The 22,965-nt window shown below is 34.5% G+C and overlaps 1 protein-coding gene across 1 annotated transcript; it reads right to left on the bottom strand.

Annotated features, from left to right (window-relative positions):
• Positions 1–6,488: 6,488 nt before the first annotated feature.
• LOC124922995 (glutathione S-transferase U8-like) lies at positions 6,489–7,298 on the bottom strand. Its single transcript, XM_047463541.1, has 2 exons — positions 6,951–7,298; positions 6,489–6,869 (listed from the first exon to the last, which is right to left on the bottom strand). Exons 1-2 carry the CDS (start codon positions 7,290–7,292, stop codon positions 6,489–6,491), a joined length of 723 nt encoding a protein of 240 aa, XP_047319497.1. The 5' UTR covers positions 7,293–7,298.
• Between the last annotated feature and the right edge of the window lie 15,667 nt (positions 7,299–22,965).

Here is a 22,965-nt window from a genome sequence, read left to right as displayed (position 1 = left end):
TTTTCCAATGTCTTATAGAGAATATATTTGTCCACATTGTCGAGGTTGGCCTTACCTTATCTTCATCAGGACACTCATATCTTGGCTTCTCCTTCATCTTAGGAGCACCATCAGTTGAGGTTGTGTCTGTGTTGACTTTCAGAATCTTCATTGGACCATCAGTGTGTCTGTGTCCAAATGAGCTTGCATCCTAATATTCTAATCATCATAATCCTCCTCTGAGAACATAGGAATTTTGTTTAGGATAGACATGATTTAGATATATGCTTTTCTTGAGAATAGAAAATCTCGCTCTGATATCACTTGTTATGATCGAATTCAACAATAGAAGTGGGAGTTGAATATTGTTGAACTTATTTTTTACTTTCAATGCGATTTTAATCGTAGAAAGCTCTTGAACGGTTTCAAGTGCGAAAAGTGCTTGCTAGATTTGAAACGGCAGATGCAAGACTTTAAGATGCAGTAATGAAATAAAACAAAGTTTTATGGATGTTCAGAGATAAAAATCATACATCACCTCTTCTTCTGTTTTTAGAAGGATTCCACTAGAAGACTTTTATTTGTATAGCATCTACACAAACCCAATCAGAACACAGGACTTAACAACTACCTGTTCTGAACTCTTAACTATCACTCTGTTGAACAGACAACGCTCTGTTCAACTTACAATGCTGAATATACTCACAGATATTACATTAAATTATCTCTCAACTTAGCATAATGAAATACATAATGCACTTGTGAAAGATGATCTAGAGAAAGATTAAATTGGTCGAGAGTTCTGAAGCTTGTTATTGGCTGTTGTTTTTCAACTTGTTGTTATTGTTCGTCGTTGTACTCTAGAGACTTTATATATTGACGCGTAGCAATGGTCGAATCTAATTCTTAGATACGTGATTTGACCGAGAGGCCAGCTATTCAAGGATCATGAATTGATCGAAAGTCTAGATATTCAGGGATCGTGAATTCACTAAGAGGATTCACCGTTGTACCTTGATGTACTTTTAAATTGAAACGTAGCAACGGTCGAATCTCATTTGTAGATACGTGTCAACTTTCTAATGATTGTATGTCAGGCGACAGTCTACTGTTAGCGCAACAAAACTATTGACATAACACTATTGTTGGCTTCTTCAGACTGCTGCTGAAGCAAGGCTGTTGCCAGCGCTTCTTCAGGCTATTACTGAAGCAAGACTGCTGCTAGCCGAAGCAAGGCTGGTGTTAGCACTTCTTCAGGCTACTGCTAAAGCAAGGCTGCTGTCAGTACTTCTTCAACTTTGTTGTTGAAGCAAGTCTTCTGCCAGCACTTCTTCAACTCTGCTGTTGAAGCAAGCTTGATGTCAGCGCTTCTTCAACTCTATTGACATCATCTCTACTGCTCACGCCTCTTCAGTTTTACCTGCGCATTAAACATTTCCAGAACTTAGTTTTATTTAATTATCAACGCATCATCAAAACTACGTCGTATTGATTTTTATTATCCTAAGTTCATTTTAATCAATTAATGTGTTTTTTAATTCAGATTAATTAAAGATTTCTTCTTTAATCTTAACGTAATTATTTTTCTCCTTTTTCTTTCTTTAATTTAATCTAACAAGTACCTTCTTTTGCCTTTTAAGATATTATTTCAACATTTTTTTTTCAAAACGACCTTCAAAACTAGCTGAAATACGTTAAACGATGGTTTCAAGTTTTATTTATGAACACGTGACTCATGCGTTTTGGATAAAGGGACGTTTCTATTTCCCAACTCCCTTGATTCTTTTAATGAATCGTGATATTTTTTATTCGAAATATGTTCGGGGATGGACTCTGAACATTTTTTCCGTCCTTTTGTGATTCTTTTAAGGAAATTATATTTTTCTCCCTATGTTTTGAGATATCGGTTATAAATTCGATCTCGTGTGTAAACGATTATCCAGAATCTTAACCTTCGAAGAAGGTGGTCAAAACTTCCAATGTTTTGACAGGATACAACTGCTTTTGTTTGCTTTGCTTTAATCCACATTTCTGTGAAAGTTCACCCATCTTGAAATATATTTTAGAGAGGTTACCAACTTTCTGCATTCCAATAATTCAAACTATTTGAGTCATTTTTGGGTTTCTAGGGTGTATCTGGTAAAATCGATATATTCTTCTCTTACCATAGCAATCAAGACTAGAGTCTGAGTGAACAACGAATGGTGATATCAATACCTCAACCAACACAAAAACATGTTCCTCTCTTTTTTGTAGAGATTTTCCAAGTTTATTCCGTATACTCTTTCTGGAATTTTTGTTTTTTAGGTTTTTTTTCTTCCCAAAGCATTGAGTTCTAAACCTCTCTCTTCTCTTGCATAAGAGTGATGAGGTGTTCTTTCTCTATTTGTGGTCCTCAACCTTGATTTTAATGTGGGTTTAATCCAGTTTTTTTTGCAAAAATATTCTTTGGAGAGTTACTCTTTCGGATAGTCGTTTACGACGAAAAAGAGCTGATTAACGATATATTTTCTATCGTAGTCATTATGAAATCTTCGAGTTCTATTTTTGAGACTATCACTCTTGGCAGAAAGAGACGCTCTTTACTTTTCCCCTACTTATTTCCTAAAATTCGTTGTATCTGTTCATAACATGGATCAATTTTTTCCTCCTTTCTCAAAATTTTTTCTCTTTCCATTGGGGAAAGGACTGAGAATCTTTATTTATTTAAGACCGAATCTACAAAAATGTAGGTTGCCTATGTATCTTTTCTCTTAATTTTAATTTTGTATTGAGAAAAATCAAGTCTTTCATAGTTTGGATATGAGTCATTTGGCTAGCGGTGCAAGTTTTACAAAACTTGGTTCGAATTCTATTTGAAATAAGTTTCTTTTAAGGTTGAACTTAAAATCGTTTTACGCGTAGTTTGATATTATACAAAATATATTTTAAGCTCGTCGAGATTGCTTGGAGTAATGAATTCTTCGCCTTCTATGGTAGATATACAAATTACTCCTCCGAAGAGTATTTTCTTGATTAAGAAGAGTCATTCACATTGGGAATTTGGGTTTAGGAGTTCTCGGGTTTGTTTGAGAACCAAATCACCTTCTTTGAGATTTCTAAATTTTACATTTTTGTTGAAGGTTTTTGACTGACATTCATATTTGGTAAGCTTGAGTTTTGCACATAACATTTAACCTCTTGTATTTCATTAATGTTAGTTGATCGTATCGAGATTTGATCCAATCTTCCTCAATAACGTGAATTTCTAGGAGTATTCTTAAGGTTGAAATCTCAATTTCAATTGGTTGTACAACGTCCATAATGTAAACAAATGAGTAGGGAGTTTCGTCCGTCGATATTCAATATTTGATGATTAGGATTAGAAGATATAGAGGTGTATTTCAATGTCTAGAATGGTTCTCGCCTAAATTGACGCGATTACTTGCTGGATTATTCGATACCGAAACAAGAATAAAAAAAGTGTTTTAAGAAGGATTTCAATCACGTAAATTGTGCATTGTGAAAGAAAAAAATAATTAGTTTATGTTGAATTAAATTTAGAGCTTCAGCGGTAGTTGTTGTTGGTATTGAAAATGTCCTTAATTCCTTGATTCAAATAAAACTTGAAAAGAAGTGGATTGGATGCTTAGGAAAACCGCTAATCTTGAATTTGATATCATATATTCTCAAGTGAATTTGATCTATCTAGTTTGTTCGAGGAGCGATGAATGGGGGATGGTTTGAAGTTCGTGACAAGATACAGAGATATTCGAGTTAACCCTTAAATTGAGAGTGGTGGTGTCTCTTGCTTAAGTAAGTCAAACTCTTTTGTTACATAATTACTATAACATCTAACAAGATAAAATGAACAAAAAGTATTCATTTTGTATACTTGTCATGAAATATATTACATTTAGGGAATTAAAGGAGATCTAGCATGACAACGTATCTTATTCTTTTAAGAGCGTTTGGACTCATAAAATTAAATATGGTCAAGTTAGCATCATAGATTACCACTAAAATAATCGACAATATTGATGCTGCATTTATCCATCAAAGAATAGACCAACAACTCTCAATATAGGAAACCAAGACAAATTTAGGAAATATATAACCTTTTTGGAATTATAGAGACAAAACTCACATGAGAAAACTTACCTCCTGTTGAAGTCTAAGCTTCAATGTCTACTCAACTTTCTCTTAGTAGTGTGGGATTTCAAAATTTTCATGTGAAAAGGATCTGACAATATGTATGACCCCAAATGAAACCTGGAGAATCATAAGTTAATAACATGTTTTATACATATAGAGGCCTATTAAGTTTAGATATACTTTGTTTGCGCCAAAGAATTATGCGATGAGGCGAGGACAAAGCCCCAAAATTGATAGTATGAAAAAGTCATATAAAGCTCCAAAATTGATACATATAGATAGATGCCTATTGAGTTTAGATATACTTTGTAACTAATTGTTAATGATTAATTGGTAAGAAACGAAGGATTACTCAGCGAGTTGCCAAATGATATTTTGAGCATGATCACTTGTATGAAAAATGCAGTGAAGACAAACATTTTATTGTAAAGATGGAAATATATTTAGATATATTATCTTAATGTACTCAGATTAGATTATATTGTAATGAGTTTATAAAAGATTTTCCGGTGCAGATTGGGATGAATATTAAATCTGATTCAGATTTTCGAATTGAATTGTTATTATTATTATTTTTTTTTCAAATCACTTGTAAAATCATTTATGCCGAATATTTAATGATGAAAATGATGAGAGTTAAACTAGTTTGGTTTTGAATATTTTTAGTGTAAATACTGTTTCTATTACGTTTGATATCTTTTATTATTATATTTTTTAAATTAAATTTTCATAAATACTCATCAACAATTCATATATCACCTTCAATCAAAATAAAATATTAACAAATTATTTATTTATTAAACTTTTGGGGTTATATATATAACATTATAATAAAACATTTTTATAATATATAATTTTGCTTTATATATATAAATTTTGTTTTTTTAAAATAAATAAAATAAATCATAATAAAACTTTTTATATATATTTTCTTATAACATATTCATAATATATATATATATATATGAATAAAAAATTATAAAAAAATAATTTATTTATATAATTTATTTTAATATATATTATTATTTTTATTTAAAAAATTTATTAATATTTAAAATTAAATTAATATATATATATATAACCCATCAAGGTAGCTCACGGATAAGAGTCGACTTAAGAGTCCAAAATGTCACGAGCTGAAAGCGCTATGAATTTAAACGAGGCAGATGTCATGCTAGTTCTTCTTTAATTCTTTACAAAAAAAACATTATATAATATTATAGATATAAAAAAATAAATATGTTGGGCGTATATAAACTAAATCTTAGTAAGTATTATCGATTAAATAAGTTAAATTATATTTACCTGTAAATAGCTTAAATAAGCTCACGTTAATAAGCCGATAAATAAGTTGAATCAAACTAACCTTTAGTTTGTTTTTTTTTAAGATATCATTTAAGAGAGAAAGACTTTCATCATTTGGTTTATCTTTTTCTTTCAAAATATCATTCAAGAGAGAAATTACTGTTTAAGACAATACAATTTATTTATTTTTATTTATTTATATACGTATTTTGATCTTGATTTAATTGTGTAAATAATTATAAAAATATTTCAACACATGTGTCAAGGTATATTAATATTATTTATTTCATTAATTGCTTTTTTACCCACAAAAATTTGTGTTACACGTCAAAATAACATATTAAAATTTGAAATTTTTTTTTGAAAAACTTATCCAAGTCAACTACTAATGACTGAGCATGTAAACTTATTTATTTTGAATGTCTCTATGTTGTTAGTATGTAAAGTTGAAACTTCTTTTATATTAAATTAAACTTTTATTATGACGGAGCATCAACTCCCCAATGTTATTGAAAATGTTATTTTTCAATTTTTTGTTTTCAAGTAATTTATTTTTTATTATTGTTAAATATGTTTAACTAGGTTATTAAAAATTTACAATGCAGATTTATTAAGTGAAAAGATATAAAATTTAATTCTTTTCTTCTATTTTCATTTTCAAAAATTAATTTTTATAATTTTCTTAAAGTTGATATACATTCTCAATTTTCTCTTATTTTTTGTTTGTTTTGAAGGCATTCAACCCTAAATTTTGTTTTATTAAAACATTTTTTTTATTTTGTTTGCAGCTATGGGTTCTTTCATTCTTTCTTCCTACAAATAAATAAATGATTCTCAATTTTATTTTATTTTTATTTTTATTTTGGATTCCCCAAATTTAACCCGTAATTTTTTTTATTAAAAATTAATTATTTTTGTTAAAATATAATTTATTTAAATGTCTAAAATGCTAACAAACAAACCCGAATAATTGCATCAAATAAACACAATATTCATTGTGATTTAGAAGATTAAGGAAGGTTATTAAATCTAAACTCAGATTAAGAAAATGTTTTCAAATAGACTCAAATTCATGTCCTAGATAATCGTTTTGGAAACCATTTCTGATAATTGACTTGTAGATATTGACAAACTTTACGCATCTCGGAGGGAGTAGGAATAACTTCTTGAACGATGGAAACTTGCAAGAACTCGTGAATCCATGACATAAGATGTGGATAGCGTATGGCATCCATTAAGTCAAGTTGACCTGCTTCTTCCGCATATTTGAACCAATATGCTATCCAACCCATGACAATGTCAAGGTACCCAATGGTCTCACCTCCAAAGAAAGTGTTCTCTTTTCTTGCTGCTTTCTCCTTCTCTAGAATCATCAAGACCTCCTCAACCAAACATATCCCCTTACTTTGTTGGTCTTCTCCATAACATGCCATCTTAAATGCCTCAATTAACTAGCAAAAACAAAACACACCTAATGATTTGATTAGTTACCAATGCAAAATAAAGGAAAACAATATTACAATACTTGATACCTTTTCGTCTACAAATTTTGCCCAAAACCTCATATAGGCTCTTTCAAGAGGATCCTTGGGCAAGATGGGATTAAGCGGCCACCTATCCTCGATATAATCGAGGATCACCCGTGATTCAGAAATGGATTTTCCGTGGTGAACTAGAACCGGAACTTTCTTGTAGACGGGGTTGAACCCGAGAAGCATAGAGCTCTTGTTTTGGAGATCTTCATTCACAAACTCATACTCAATCCCTTTAAGCTTCAAAGCAAACTCTACCCTGTTGCAGAATGAGCTAAGTTTTGTCCCCAAAAGCTTCAAGTACTCTTTCTCTATCCCAGCCATTGAGATTGCTTTTCTCATAAAATGTTACAAGTCAATTATATATATATGACAATGCATATAAAAAATAAGCACATGGGAGATGGAACATTGGGACAATAAATTATGTATTTCTTGTTTGTGTTAGGCTATATGGATTTAAGTTTGTATACAGTTAAATAAAATCCAACAAAATATACTATTTTGCCCTTAATTAGAATATCATTAATATATAACCAAATTTAAAAATAATACAAATGATAATTGTTCAATTAACACACGTTTTCATAAGAATATTTTCAAACAACCGTTGGTTTGATGAAGGGTTACTTTGATTTAATATAAAGAACTTATTAATGTAGTTTTTTTTTGAAAAACATAACTTGATTATTTTGTAAAAGAATGTAAAAGATAAAAAATAAATTTTAGTATTTATGTTAATGATTTTTTTTTTATATATTTAACATATATATGTTTTAAATAATAAAAATAATTTAAATGATTTAACTGATTTGATAAGTTGACAACCATCAAAATATCTAAAATATATTTACTTCAATTTTATAACATTTAATTATAATATTAAAGAAACCATATTTTATCATTTAAATCAAATCATTTATTTACTCTTTCATCAAATAAATTTTTATTTCAATTTATTAAATCATTTTAAAAAATCTACATTAAACAAGCTCCAAACTAATTGGATTTAAACAGGTTTTATTTTTATTTGAAAATTCAAATGATCTCAATTTTGACTTTGTTTTGTAGTTTTGTTATTTAAATTATTTTAAAGTACCGATTCGTAATTATTTTGTTTAGTGAGAATTTTTTATTTATTTATAAAATATACTTAAAATATATTTTTTTTAATATAGAATATTTTAATTAATAAATTAAATAATATAATATATGAGGAGAGTTGAAAAATATATAATTATGTTTAAATTACTTAAATAATTTAAGTCATCCAATAAAGATTCAATTACTAACTTTTCTTAATAGTTTTAAATATTTTTAAATAATTAATGTTTTGAAAGAAAATAAAACTATAACTTAATTTTTTTTAAATAGCCCAATATCAACAAGCTTTAAGTGTGTCTTAATAAACTTTCTTTGAGAAATGATCAAATTTGTTTGAAAAATGATTCTACTAAATTGAGTTTATTGGTTTATTTTGGCTAAAGTGACAAAAAAAAAAAAAACTGTGCTATTAAGTAATAAGGTTTAATAATTTAAAATTTAGAAAATTTGGTAAGAGTAAAATGATATTTTAAATAGAAGAATGAAGTGATTGAAAAGATTGAAATGATGAAAAAGAAGAGAGAGAAAAAACTAATTTAATCTAAAATAAATCAAATATGACATATCCTAAGACAATTTAAGGGAGAAAATGAGAATAGTGAATGACGTGGAAATAATTTAATCGGCAAAAAAATAATTTTTCTCATCTATTTTTTTCAATTTTTTAACCAATGATTATTATTTGTTATTCCCTTCTCAAATTCCTTCATTTATCACTCATAAACATAAAGAATAATGAAAAGTGACAGGACATGGAATAAGAGGGAAGAGAGAGTAAACATTTTATTTATTAAGAGAGATCAACTAAAAAAAATAAATAATTTTTCTCTCTTCTTTTCTTTTTATATAATGCAATTTGATTTTACAAAGAAATAACAAAATTTCTTTTTATTATTTTTTCACATTTATATAGTGACACATCATTCACCGAAGGTAATGCCACGTAATCGCTGAAAAAATCAAATAATTTCTCTCTTTTCTCTCTTTCCTCCTACTTTTACATTTTCCAATAATGAAGGTAATGCCACGTAATTCCCTCACCAAATTCTCTCACTAAATTCCATCACTCTATCACTCTTCATATATATATATATATATATATATATATATATATATATATATATATATATATATATATATATATATATATATATATATATTCTCTCTTACAATTATTGGTCATTAATAGTATTTTATATATAATTATATATTACATATATAATCACTAATTTATTAATTTAAAATATTTAAAGTATTATATTAATAGTATTTTAGGCATGATATTTTGCTAATTTAATTTATTTATTCAAATAAAATTATGATTATAATCTTTAAATGACTAAAACAATTTCTAAAAAAAAATTGTATTTGAGCATGCAGATTCCCACTTTTCATAATAATAAAAAGAGATATGATAAACCCAACGAAGGGTTAGCGAAAGCAAGGCCACGAATCCTACGTGGCCTTGCCAGCTAGGAGAGAGAAAAAGGAAAAAAAAATTCTACATTTCTGCATATCCTCTTTCACCCAATAGGGTTTCATATTTCTGCATTTCTTTCTGTCTCTGAAACGCATCATTTATTTCTCTTCTCCGGCTCCGACTGCACTTATTTCTCTTCTCCGGCTGCATTTATTTCTTTCTACGGCAGCATTTACTTCTCCATGGTATCCTTTTTAAGGATCTTTATTTTTTTTTGAATAGATTAGGGTTTAGATTTTATAGATCTAGGGTTTAGATTTTACAGATCTAGGGTTTACATTTTACATAAGTATTTATGGATTTAAACTGTTTGAATTTTCAGGAAACCGAAGCACCGAACTTGAACAACCCAGTAGATGAAGAACTTAACCTGAACAGATCCACCCCTGTTGAACCCGAAAGGTACCCTGAACAGATCTAGTGGTTTCGGGACAAGAAATGGTCCTTCCTTGTCCCGAAATGGTTGGTTTCGGGACAAGAAAGGGTCCTTCCTTGTCCCGAAATGGTTGGTTTCAGGACAAGGAAGGGTCCTTCATTGTCCCGAAATGGTTGGTTTCGGGACAAGGAAGGGTCCTTCCTTGTCCCGAAATGGTTGGTTTCGGGACAAGGAAGGGTCCTTCCTTGTCCCGAAATGGTTGGTTTCGGGACAAGAAAGGGTCCTTCCTTGTCCCGAAATGGTTGGTTTCGGGACAAGAAAGGGTCCTTCCTTGTCCCGAAATGGGTTGTTTCGGGACCCAAAAGGGTCCTTCCTTGTCCCGAAATGGGTTGTTTTGGGACCCGAAAGGGTCCTTTTATTTCCCGAAATGAGTTGTTTCGGGACCCGAAAGGTGGTTTCGGGACCCGAAATGGGTGGTTTCGGGACCCGAAATGGGTGGTTTCGGGACCCGAAATGAGTGGTTTATGGACTTTTTTCTTACCGTTTCACTTAATTTTTGCAGTCAAATTCCTAGTGTTGGAATGACATTTTCCTCCGAAGAACAACTTCTTGAATTCTACACATCATATGCCCACTTAACGGGATTCGGCATTACCAAATTAGGGAGCAAAAATGTAGGTGGTAAGAGGAAATACTTCAGCGTTGGTTGTGCCAAGAGTTTTCTAAAAGAATCGAAGTCAAAAAACAAGTTTCATCAGCCTAGACCAATAACGAAGACAGATTGTAAAGCAAAGATTAATGTTGTTGTTCGAAATGAAGGGGAATATGTGATAACAAGTATTTCTCTTGAGCACAACCATTCTTTAAGCCCTAAGAGAATACGTCATGTTAGATCCTACAAAGTAATTGACGGAAATGTAAAGAGAAGATTGGATACAAACGATGAAGCTGGAATAACTGTGGCCAAAACATTTCAATCACTTGTAGTTGAAGCTGGAGGGTATGAAAACACGTCTTTCGATGAGAGGACATGTAGAAATTACGTTACAGAAGCACGACGGTTGAGGTTAGGGATTGGGGATGCTGAAGCACTCACTAATTATTTCTTAAGAATGCAAACCAGGAACTCAAACTTCTTCTACCTTATTGATTTGGACGAGGAATCCCGAATTAAAAACGTGTTTTGGGCAGATGGTAGGTGCAGGGCTGCCTTTGAAGATTTTCATGATGTTATCTCTTTCGATACAACATATTTGACAAATCGCTATGACATGCCTTTCGCTCCGTTTGTTGGTGTTAATCATCATGGTCAATCCATTTTGCTTGGATGTGGGTTATTGTCAAGTGAAGATTCAGATTCTTTCACATGGTTGTTTAGAACTTGGTTGGAATGTATGCATGATAGACCTCCCAATGCCATAATCACAGACCAATGTCGATCCATGGCGATTGCAATTGAGAATGTATTTCCTAAAACGCATCATCGATTTTGTTTGTGGCATATAATGAAGAAACTTCCTATAAAACTTGGAAGCCATACTGAATACCATCTAATAAAGAAGAGGCTGAAAAACATTGTATACAATTCCATAAATATTCAACAATGCGAAGAGGATTGGAATAGACTGATTGAAGATTATCAGTTGGAAGATAATGTTTGGTTGAAATCTTTGTATTTGGAATGATCTAAATGGATACCTGTTTATGTCAAAGGACAATTTTGGGCCGGTATGTCAACATCTCAACGGAGTGAATGTATTAACGCTTTCTTTGATGACTACGTGCAGTCCAAAACATCCCTCAAACAATTTGTCGAGCAATATGATAGGGCTCTGTTGAGAAATATCGAGAGAGAAAAGAAATTGGATTTCCAATCGTTTAATTCTTTGATACCAACTGTTAGTGGATTTGCCTTCGAAAGGCAATACCAAAACTTATACACTCCAGATATATTTAGATTGGTTCAAGTAGAAGTTAGAGGTTTGATGTTGTGCGACATCTCAGCCATAGAAGAGGAAGGTTCAGTTTCTATATTTAGAGTTGAGGAAATCATGTTGGGGGTTCATGGAGAACATCTAAGAGATGTTTCTTACAAAGTACATTACACCGAAAAGGATTGCAATGTGAAATGTGAATGTCGATTGTTTGAGTTCAGAGGTATTTTGTGTAGACATATCATGGCTGTGTTGAAAAAAATGAGGGTGAATGAGGTACCAATGTATTATATAATGGACCGGTGGCGTAAAGATATTAAGCGTGGGTATCAAAATATCACCAACATTTATGATTCAGATATGTCCGTGGAAGAAAAAAAACGTCACAATAGTCTAACTCGATTGATGCAAGAGGTTCAACAAGTTGGAGTAAAATCGGAAGTAACTTGTTCTTTTTGGATGAACGGAATAAAAGGCTTGATGGAACAGTTTATGTCACTTAATCATGGAAGCACTGAAGCATCTAAAGACCAAAGCACAGAAGCATCTCCATCTCCATTTCAATCTCCCGCTACATCCATTTTGATACACTCTCCTAAGAAAGTTAGAAGTCGAGGACGACCACCAACAAAGAGGAAACAATCTTTAATTGAAAAAATCCCCAAGACTTCGAGATCAAAAAAGAAGGGAAATACGGCCACAACATCTACAGTTTTGGATTCAACACAACAACAACAATGGAATGATCCACTTTCAACTCAATTATCCTTCACATCACTTTTGTCCTCTCAAGTATATGTCGAAGATCATGCGTGTGGTGATAACATTCAACGAAGATAGTACTTATTTTGATCATGTTATAACTTTGAATATTTTTACATTTTTATCATTCTTGTCCTTTCATTTCTAACGAAGATAGTCTAACCAAGTTAAAGCAAGCTAAAAACTAAGAGAAAACAAGTTAAAAATCTAAATTTCGGGTCCCGAAACACCTTATTTCGGGTCCCGAAACGACCTTTCTGGTCCCGAAACCACATATTTCGGGTCCCGAAACCACCTTTCAGGTCCCGAAACCACATATTTCGGGTCCCGAAACCACCTTTGGGTCCCGAAACACCTTATTTCGGGCCCCGAAACACCTTATTTCGGGCCCCGAAACACCTTATTTCGGGTCCCGAAACCACATATTTCGGGTCCCGAAACCACCTTTCGGGTCCCGAAACACCTTATTTCGGGTCCTGAAACCACCTTTCGGGTCCCGAAACACCTTATTTCGGGTCCCGAAACCACCTTTCGGGTCCCGAACCACCTTATTTCGGGTCCCGAAACCACGTTTCGGGTCCCGAACCACCTTATTTCTGGTCCCGAAACACCTTATTTCGGGCCCCGAAACAACCTTTCGGGTCCCGAAACCACTTATTTTATACTTGGTTTTTAACTTGTTTTAACTTAGTTTATACTTGGGTTTCAACTTAGTTTATACATGATTATAATTGAAGACAAAAAATGTACTAAATTAATTAAGAGTTGCTGTTATCATACAACTTATATGTTTCAGGACATTCTAATTTTAAAATGTCTACAAACTTCTGTAAGATGTTCTTGATATTTTTGTTTAAGTTTGAACGGATGATCATTGCAGTGTATTTGACTCGCAATGCTTCAAGCATTCCCCTTGCCTGTAGGAAATTATAATTCAGCGGTTATTAAAGATTTGTAAAACAAATGAAATGTGAAAATATGTAACTTACATTTTCTATCGTTATACCACAATTCCAATTTGTTGTATCGCCCGTGTACCAATGAATATGTCTCATACAGTATATTCCGCAATCCGTTTTATTTGAACTGTCTTGCCAAGGTAATTTCAAAACATTGAACGGGAATTGAGCAATTTTATCCGCGATCCCTTGGTCGATAGTTTGGAAGTAGTCCACAACGTTCTGTACCTGTTTTACCAAAGAAGTTAATAAACACTTTCAAAGAAGTCAATAAATTATGTGTAAAAAAGACTTCAACATTACCAGTTGCCGAGTTGTGACATATTTATCATCCCATTCAATATCTGGGTCCAGTGGGAGGTTGTCGATGACTTCAATTGCTTGGTTTCGCATATTGATGACAACCACATAATAGTGATTTTCATATAAAATTGGGAAAAATATCTGCAAGAATATCACCAAGATTCAGATGACACATATAATCAAAAATCAGATAATATAAAAAAGGACTTACCAGCTTAGCAGTTTTCATGTGTTCGGGAGTTAATTCGAAAATTCTCATTTCTTCAACCAATCTTTCAATGAAAAGGTCTTTCATTCTCCAAAAGTCCTGCAAATGAAATCAACATCAGAATAAGAGATAATTGGTTTAAACAACAATGAAAGATATAGAGACTTACAGAAACGACTGTCGAAAAAACTATTTTCGAGTCGGAAGTTGATTTGCAGTGAAGAGTGATCATGTTTGCCCACGCATCAATTATCCCACTTTCAACATGGCATTCATTTTTCATTGATTGAAATTGCTCTATGTTGATATTGGTAAGCTCGGATACATAGAATACTTCCTTGCTGAAACCAGATAAAAAAGAAAACAAGTTAAAAATCAAGCTTTCGGGTCCCGAAACCACCCTTTTCGGGTCCCGAAACCACATTTCGGGTCCCGAAACCACCTATTTCGGGTCCCGAAACCACATTTCGGGTCCCAAAACCATCCTTTTCGGGTCCCGAAACACCTTATTTCGGGTCCCGAAACTACCATTTTCGGGTCCGGAAACCACCCTTTTCGGGTCCCGAAACCACCCTTTTCGGGTCCCGAAACCACACTTTCGGGACCATTAATTCAGCCAAACAAACATGATTTAAGAAACTATGAAATCTTGATTTACCTGGCATTCGAATCAACTACATAAATGAATCCCACAACGACTTCATCTCGGTATTCCATATTGACATAATGATAGAACTCTAGATTTCTTTGCTTGTTCTTCTTCATATATTGAGATTGAAGGCGTGCTGGAAGTTCCATCATATGTATGGGATATTTCTTCGTTTTTTTGGAAGCAACCAATTCTTTTCCCACGACATCATGAGTTTGAGGGGCAGGCTGGATGATCTTCGTCGGCTTGTTCTGCGTCATGTATGGAGATTTAAGGCGTGCTGGAATTTTCATATGTCGCACTGGATTTCTCCTTCTTTTTCTTGGAGATCCATCTTTTTCAGGTACTTCATCTTCATCTTCCTCTTCGAGAACACCCACCTCAGTGTGAGCCCCCTCACTGTGAGCACGCTCAGTTTGAGCCCCCTCACTGTGAGCACGCTCAGTGTGAGCCCCCTCAGTGTGAGCCCCCTCAGTGTGAGCGTCCTGATCGTTTACCCCATCATCCTCAGTGGGTGTTCGATCTTTGAAGTATCTGTGCATGGCATCCCTAAAAGGTTTATTCATGTCCATTGCTCTATAAATTACGTGGATGGCGTTGTCATACATTGGCGTTGCATCCCAGCCTGAAGTTAAAGCTTCCAGTCTTCTCGTGGCTTTTTCAATAAACAACGTACATTTAGCAATCCACGCCAAATTCTCTATAAAAGTCAGTTTATCAACGTCCGGACCTGCCGTGTTAATAGGTGTTATATTCATAGGTGGTAGGCCTTGATTCATAGGTGTTGATTGCGTTGGTTTTGACCTCCTCATTGGTGGCCTCATCCGAGGTGGTGACCTATTCCTAGGTGGTGACCTATTCCTAGGTTCTGCTGCTGCTGCTGCCGCCGCCGCCTTTGGGGTCTCAGACACCCCCTCATTCATATCCTCCTCATCATTATCCCCCACATCATTATCCCCCACATCATTATCCTCCTCATCGTTCTCCCCCCACATCCCCGGTAGTGGAATTCGTCCCAAAACGCTTCCGCGTCCGAATCTTCCCTTTTCAAACTCCGTATCCAGTCTAAACTTCAAAGTCGTGTCATTCCAACATGACAGTATTGGAAATCGACGGTCATTAACTCCTCCCAGTTGTGGGTTGCTCACCCTATACACGTAGCACAACTGAAAACAAACATATGTTAATTAAAACCAATAATTTTTGCAAACAGAGAAATTAATTAACGGATAACTTACAATAAGGAACGTCTGTGGTCCTTGGAAATGTCGTTTTTCATTCTCCTTCACTTTTGCGCATGATTGAACTAATCCTTCAAGTACAAATTTGCACCAATTGAACTTCTTGATATTATGAACATCTGAAATAGATTTCAGAATTTTATACCTGCAAGGGGAAAAAACATATTTGAGGATTTATTAACATGTCATATAAGTTGTCATGCAAATGAAATAACAAAAATGATAGTACCTTGATAGTTGACCTAGGTGATCACACCAGAGAAAGCAGCTGACAACAAATAATACGAAGTCTATCTTAAAATTGTTGTCAGCAGCTTTGTTCTCAATCATTTTCGTCGGCATAGCAGTCACTAAAGGAGCGCCATTAATAGGGTTACCCCATCGAGTCCTAAATGCCTTCAGCTTGTCATCAGTCTCGTTATTCTGATATTCTACAATGTCCAACTCCCCTCTGGGGAGACCCAATACCATTTCAACATCTTCTTCTTCGATTTTCACTTCCTCGCCATTCTCTAGAGTGAAAGAACATTTATCACAGTCAAACTGCCTCACTAGATAACGAGATATCTCCCCGGGGCATTTTGAAAGTGATAATGAAAGTAGATGGCCAAAGCCTATTGACTTCACAGCCTCCTTTTGATCATTAGACAGTAGTTGCAGAAGATTGAAAAGGCCAAAAGAAGATGTCCTAGTTAAAAAAGGTTGTGTGGGGCTGCTTTGGGAGCTGCTGCTCTGGGGGATTTCGGAACTAATTTGGGAGCTTTTGGGGATTTGTGAACTGCTTTGGGAGATGCTGCTTCTTGGGCATTCTTTTTACGTTTATTTGCCCTACAAAAACAAAAGATAAACATTTAAAAAACATGAAACAGATAATCTAAGAGAAACAAAGTTAAAGCAAGTTAAAAACCAAGAGAAAACAAGTTAAAAATCAAAATTTCGGGTCCCGAAACACCTTATTTCGGGTCCCGAAACACCTTATTTCGGGTCCCGAAACAACATTTCGGGTCCCGAAACCACCCATTTCGGGTCCCGAACCCACCCATTTCGGGTCCCGAAACAAGACTTTCGGGACCCATAACAGCCAAACATTACAAAATCAGATTTATGGGTCCCGAAACCACCCATTTCGGGTCCCAAAACCACACTTTCGGGACCCATAACAGCCAAACATTACAAAATCAGATTTATGGGTCCCGAAACCACCCATTTCGGGACTCATAACAGCCTCACATATCAAAATTCAATTTTGGGGTCCCGAAACAACACATTTCGGGTCCCGAAACTACACTTTCGGGACCGTTCATTCAAATAACATCAAAATCAAATTTCTGGACTATGTAATCATACTTTCGGGTCCCCGAAACAACACTTTTGGGACCCATAACAGCCAAACATATCAAAAATCACATAAATCATAACATAGAAGCAAATAAACACAAAATAATCAACCATTTCTATCGTTAAAATCATTAGAATCAGCAGAATCATCAAAATCTATAACCCTAACCCTAACCCTAACCGCAAAAACCTAAACGGTCTTCAAATCATCAAAATGTTTTAGGATAGGATTCTAAAGGAGATGTTATTTACCTTGTCCTTGGAGATTTTGGAGTCTTGCATGGAGATGTACCTAGACCACCAGCCTGAAAAAGAGAAAAGATATTCACGAATGCAGACAATGAAGTGAACGGAAATATCCGAAGGAGAAGACCTACCATTTTCGATCGAAAGAAAGAAGATGAATAAAGTTGAAGAAGTCGGGGATGCCGCCGCCGGAGAGAAAAATCGCCAGAGAAGTGAAAAATCGCCGGAAAGAATAAATGAAAAGAAGAAAGACATAGGAAAGAAGAAGGGGAAAACTGAAACGTTTTCCTTTTTTTTCTTTTTTTTTTCTTTTTTTTTCTTTTTTTTTCTCTCTCCTAGCTGGCAAGGCCACGTAGATTCGTGGTCTTGCTTTCGCTACTCTTTCGTTGAAAATATCATTTCCCTAATAAAAAATACTAGCGGGTAAGCCATTCTGAAAATAAGAATTCTGAGAATAAGAGTACGATAATGTCTTAATTAAATTTAAATTTTATAACCCATAAAATTAAAATAAATATAATAATTTAGAACTATATCAAAATAAAATATACACAAATAAAATATATAAGAATAGTAACTGGTATAAAAACATTTTATATTATATTAACAGGTATAAAAAACACTTTATAATATAGGTACAATAAAAAAAATACTCCTTAAAATTTTCAATGAAGTCATCCTACTCTAAATGCCCTATCACTCTTTTTCAATTGATATTTTCGCTAATTAATTTAATATTTTTTTGTAACGTTATATTTCTTAAACAACTCTTTATCAACTTCAATTTGAATTTTATTTCTATATTGAAACAACGGTAATTGATATAGTAAACAAAATTCTCAATTTAAATCTAATACATTAAATATTATGATTTAAGATACCTTATAATTTATAAAAAAAACATAAAATTAAACTTAAATCATTAACATATTATATATTCTCCATTTATAAACTAATTTATAAATTCTTATGTTAGTAATAAATTAATTATAAATGAAGATATTAAGTGAGATTATTTAACTAGATAATTGATTTTAAAAACAAGGAAAATAATACAAGTGACCCCGACAATTTTTTTTTATTTCAAAGCATAATTTGATCATATTGGTAATATAGAATGAGAAAAATATAATAATATATATTTAAAGTGATAAATGCTTAGGAACATGTTACGGTGTGCTCATCAAAAACCTCGGTCCTAAAGTATTTCCAGCACCCGGTCTCGGCTCTAGTATGCATATGAGTCAGTTTATGTTTTTTATTGAATAATTATGTTTTGTTCATTTCTCTCTTATTTCTCTTGAACTGAATTCTGTTATTTTGAAAGTTTGTTGTAACCGAATACTCTTGGGTAAACCAGTCTCTTTAAATGCTGATGCCCACCCCACTTTTTGAGGCTATGAATTGAATATTTTGGAACTTGGTGCTCTAAGTTATCTCTCGGCCCTCATCCCCATTTTCTTGGACCGCTAGGTGTATTCTAGTGATATTCTCTTCTCACCCCGGTTTATTCTCTCTTAACCTCGAATTCTATCCTCACTCTATGTCCGCTGCGTTTGAGAATTGAATTTCGTCCCTGGTCCCAACAATCAAGAACTTATTTCTTGAACTAAAGAACTCGAAAGGCTCGGTTATTGTTTAAAGCTTAACATATTGGTATCAGAGCTGACCGATTCTCAACATGGTAGAAACTCGCCAGCAATCAGAAATGGATGCGCTCAAGGCCCTTATTGAAAACCTGTCCCAACAAACAGCTGCGATGCAAGCTGCCATAGACCGAAGATTTGATGTAGCTGAAGAACGTATGGCAGCCTTTGAGAGCGGGGCATCTGGAAATGTGCAAGAACCCCGCCACAGACCCTATGATGATAATTCTTGCCACGGTCCTTCACCATTTAGGCCCCCGCATCCTGGCCAGAACCGCGACCAACACTATGCTCCTCCCACTCGGCTAATCAAGGTCGATTTTCCTCGGTTTGATGGGTCGGATGTCGAGGGCTGGCTAATATCTGCCGAGCAATTTTTCAGGGTGGACAAAACTAAGGATGCCACTAAATTAGAAATTGCCCCCATTCACTTTTCTGGCGAAGCAAGAATGTGGTACGAGTCATATCTTCAAAACCGAAATCATATGGAGGCCTTATCTTGGGACGTGTTCAAGAGAGACCTTATGACTCAATTCGGGGCCTCTATACATGACACACCAATGAGACAGCTGATGAATTTAAAACAGGTTGGGTCGGTTCAAGAATATAATCTGCGATACATGTCGATCTCTCAAAAACTCTACAGTATGCCAAGGGAGTACGTCATAGATTGCTACTTGTCCGGTCTAAGGGAAGAGATTGCGAACTGCATCAGGTTGCGATTCTCGGATTTTTTAAACGAAGCCATGGCCATGGCTAAAGTCCAAGAAGCAACATATCGGTCCTTAATGAGCAGTGGTAACTTGTACAGCGCTGAAGCACCGTTGTTGCCCACGCCATCCAATATCAACACAGCCGGGCCGAACACCAATACCAACTTCAAGAATTCATCATATGGGTCATCTTCAAATGCAAACCAGGGCCATGTTAAGCAATTAGACCCAGCCTCAATGGACGAGAAGAGAAAGAAGGGCATATGCTACTCTTGCAATGAAAAATGGAAACCAAACCATAGGTGTAAATCAAAGTTATTCATGGTCTCGGCCAATCAAGAAGACCAAAAACCCGACCAAGAACCTGTTTTTGATGATTTACCTTCGTTGCTCGGCCCAATGGATGAACCAGCCATATCTTTACATGCCTTGACCAGCTCTAAAGCTTTTCAAACGCTCTAGATTCTTGGAAAAAATGGGAATTTGCCGGTAGTGATCCTGATCGATACAGGCAGCACCCACAACTTTATCAATAGCAGGATTTTGGAGAAAATAGACCACAAAAGCATAGCAACCAGTGTGCAATCGGTTAGAGTGGTCGATGGGTCTAATGTGTTATGTTCTAGTGTTTGCAAAGACTTGAAATGGTCGATGGAAGACAATGAATACCAAACAGAAATGAAGGTAATTTCCATGGACGGATATGATATTGTGTTGGGAATTGAATGGCTGATTACTCTAGGCCCGTCTTCTTGGGACTTTGAAAACTGACCCTATCCTATGAGAAGCAAGACAGAACCACGGTCCTAAAGGGGATTCCTCGGTCGCAGGCCAGTTTGATGCATGGAAACCAGCTAGAAAAGACCTTAGATTAATATAATGTTGCTGCCAAAATGCAAATAAACAGTAAGCTCGAAGGCCAAACTGTTTTCCTCGCGAAAATGACCTTGGAAGATATTCCTAACGATCTAATTATAAGTTATGGCTCCTTCATTGCTGTTGTTATGTTGGTTCGGGAAAAAGACTTGGCCTGGATTTTTGAGATAAGTATGGAGTTTAATCAAAGTTGGAAGAAATTATATTTACACCGGGCGTTGGAGATATTGCAGCAATAAAGGTCAGCTCTAAACAATGAAAAACTCGACCTTGGGTGCACAGAAATTCCAGACATGGGCGGAATGGCAAGGACCCGACCAGCTCCACTACTGAAACGATTCGGCCGAAAGATTTTTAAGAAGACCGGTCCTTTGCGGCGAAACTTGCTGAACATTTTAAAGCCCGACCGAATCAATAGTTTTGAAGTTGAAGATGCGTATTAGAGGCTGACCAGTCCACGTTCTTTTCGTCGAGGGCGACGAACCTCGAAGGGGGAGATTATGTTACGGTCTGCTCATCAAAAACCTCGGTCCTAAAGTATTTCCAGTACCCGGTCTCGGCCCTAGTGTGCATATGGGCCAGATTATGTTTTTTATTGAATAATTTTGTTTTGTTCCTTTCTCTCTTATTTCTCTTGAACTGAATTCTGTTATTTTGAAAGTTTGTTGTAACCGAATACTCTTGGGTAAACCAGCCTCTTTAAATGCTGGTGCCCACCCCACTTTTAGGGGCTATGAATTGAATATTTTGGAACTTGGTGCTCTAAGTTATCTCTCGGCCCTCATTTCCTTTTCTTGGACCGCTAGGTGTATTCTAGTGGTATTCTCTTCTCACCCTGGTTTCTTCTCTCTTAACCTCGAATTCTTTCCTCACTCTATGTCCGCTGCGTTTGAGAATTGAATTTCGTCCTTAGTCCCAACAATCAAGAACTTGTTTCTTGAACTAAAGAACTCGAAAGGCTCGGTTATTGTTTAAAGCTTAACAGAACACTAGTAAAAAAACAACATATAACAATCGGTATTAACCTCCTTGCAAGTCGGTATAAGCCAATACCAATTGGACATAGACCAATCACTCTCAATTGACATAAGCCTTCTCGGTGTTACCTTATTAGGTAATGTCAATTGGTAGATGACCAATCGTTGAAACCTATAGCGATTGGTTAATAAACCAATCGTATTTGCGCCTTCATCAGTTGATGGTGTGGGTTTATTAAAATTTTACACATCCTCGTCAGTGGATGGCCGTGTGGGCTCAACAAGATTTTGCACATCCTCATGGAGATCCTCCACTAGAGTATACGATGAAGAGTCACCCAAATTTCTTTTTTTCTTTCTAAGGAAATTGAGTTGTGACTGCAAAAATCATGGCTGAAAGCTCTTTGGAGGTGTCATTTATACCTGAAAGAAATATTTAAACATCAGCATCTAAACAATAGTATTATCATACATTTGACTGTTTAGGATTTGTCTTTGTTACAATATCCCAAACTGGTTTATTACCAATGTCTTTGATATAGAATATTTGTTTTTCTTAGGTTGCCAATATAGACGGCTCATTTTGATATTGAGACTTCCGTTGACGATTCAGGCTAATATATCTGTATTTATTAATTTGAAATCTTGTAGCTCCGGAATGCACATCATACCAAATGCACTTAAATACGACAATTCGTTTACCACTAAGATATTGTATTTCAATTATATCTGTAAGCACACTATAATAATTTCGTATTTCCGTGCCATGACAACCAATCACGAGTATTCCATTATTCCGAGTCTTTAATCCAAGGTCATGTCTTCTAGTGGTGAATTTATATCCATTTACTTTACACCAAATAAAAGTTGATGCATATAGTGTGGGACCGATTCCTAACATTTGTAGCTCTATACTTCTTTCGCTTTCGTCAGAAAGTTGCTAAACCTTTAAAATTTACAAATAACGATATTTAGAATCGTCTTAAGGAAATTTTCAAAGATCACAATAGTTAACTAGCTTTATTTTTGAACCATTTGTTATATTCTTCATCGCATCAACCACTTGAGCATTCTTAGATATATTCTATACATATTAAAATTGAACACATAATCAATTTTTGATAACATGCATACATATAAAAAACTTAAGAACATTCGTACCGATAAAATGCCTCCGCTTCTTCACAACTTTTTAACATTCGT

This window comes from Impatiens glandulifera, chromosome 1 (assembly GCF_907164915.1).
Source record: "Impatiens glandulifera chromosome 1, dImpGla2.1, whole genome shotgun sequence".
NCBI classification, from domain to species: Eukaryota; Viridiplantae; Streptophyta; class Magnoliopsida; order Ericales; family Balsaminaceae; genus Impatiens; species Impatiens glandulifera.
Note: the sequence above shows the minus strand (reverse complement) of the source record. Positions and strands in the feature narration are given on the sequence as shown.

Excerpts from the sequence above, each read along its gene's own strand:
- LOC124922995 (XM_047463541.1), bottom strand. The coding sequence starts at position 7,292 with ATGAGAAAAGCAATCTCAATGGCTGGGATAGAGAAAGAGTACTTGAAG. Across the intron at positions 6,870-6,950 it reads CAAAATTTGTAGACGAAAAG|TTAATTGAGGCATTTAAGAT; the intron begins GTATCAAGTATT and ends TGTTTTTGCTAG.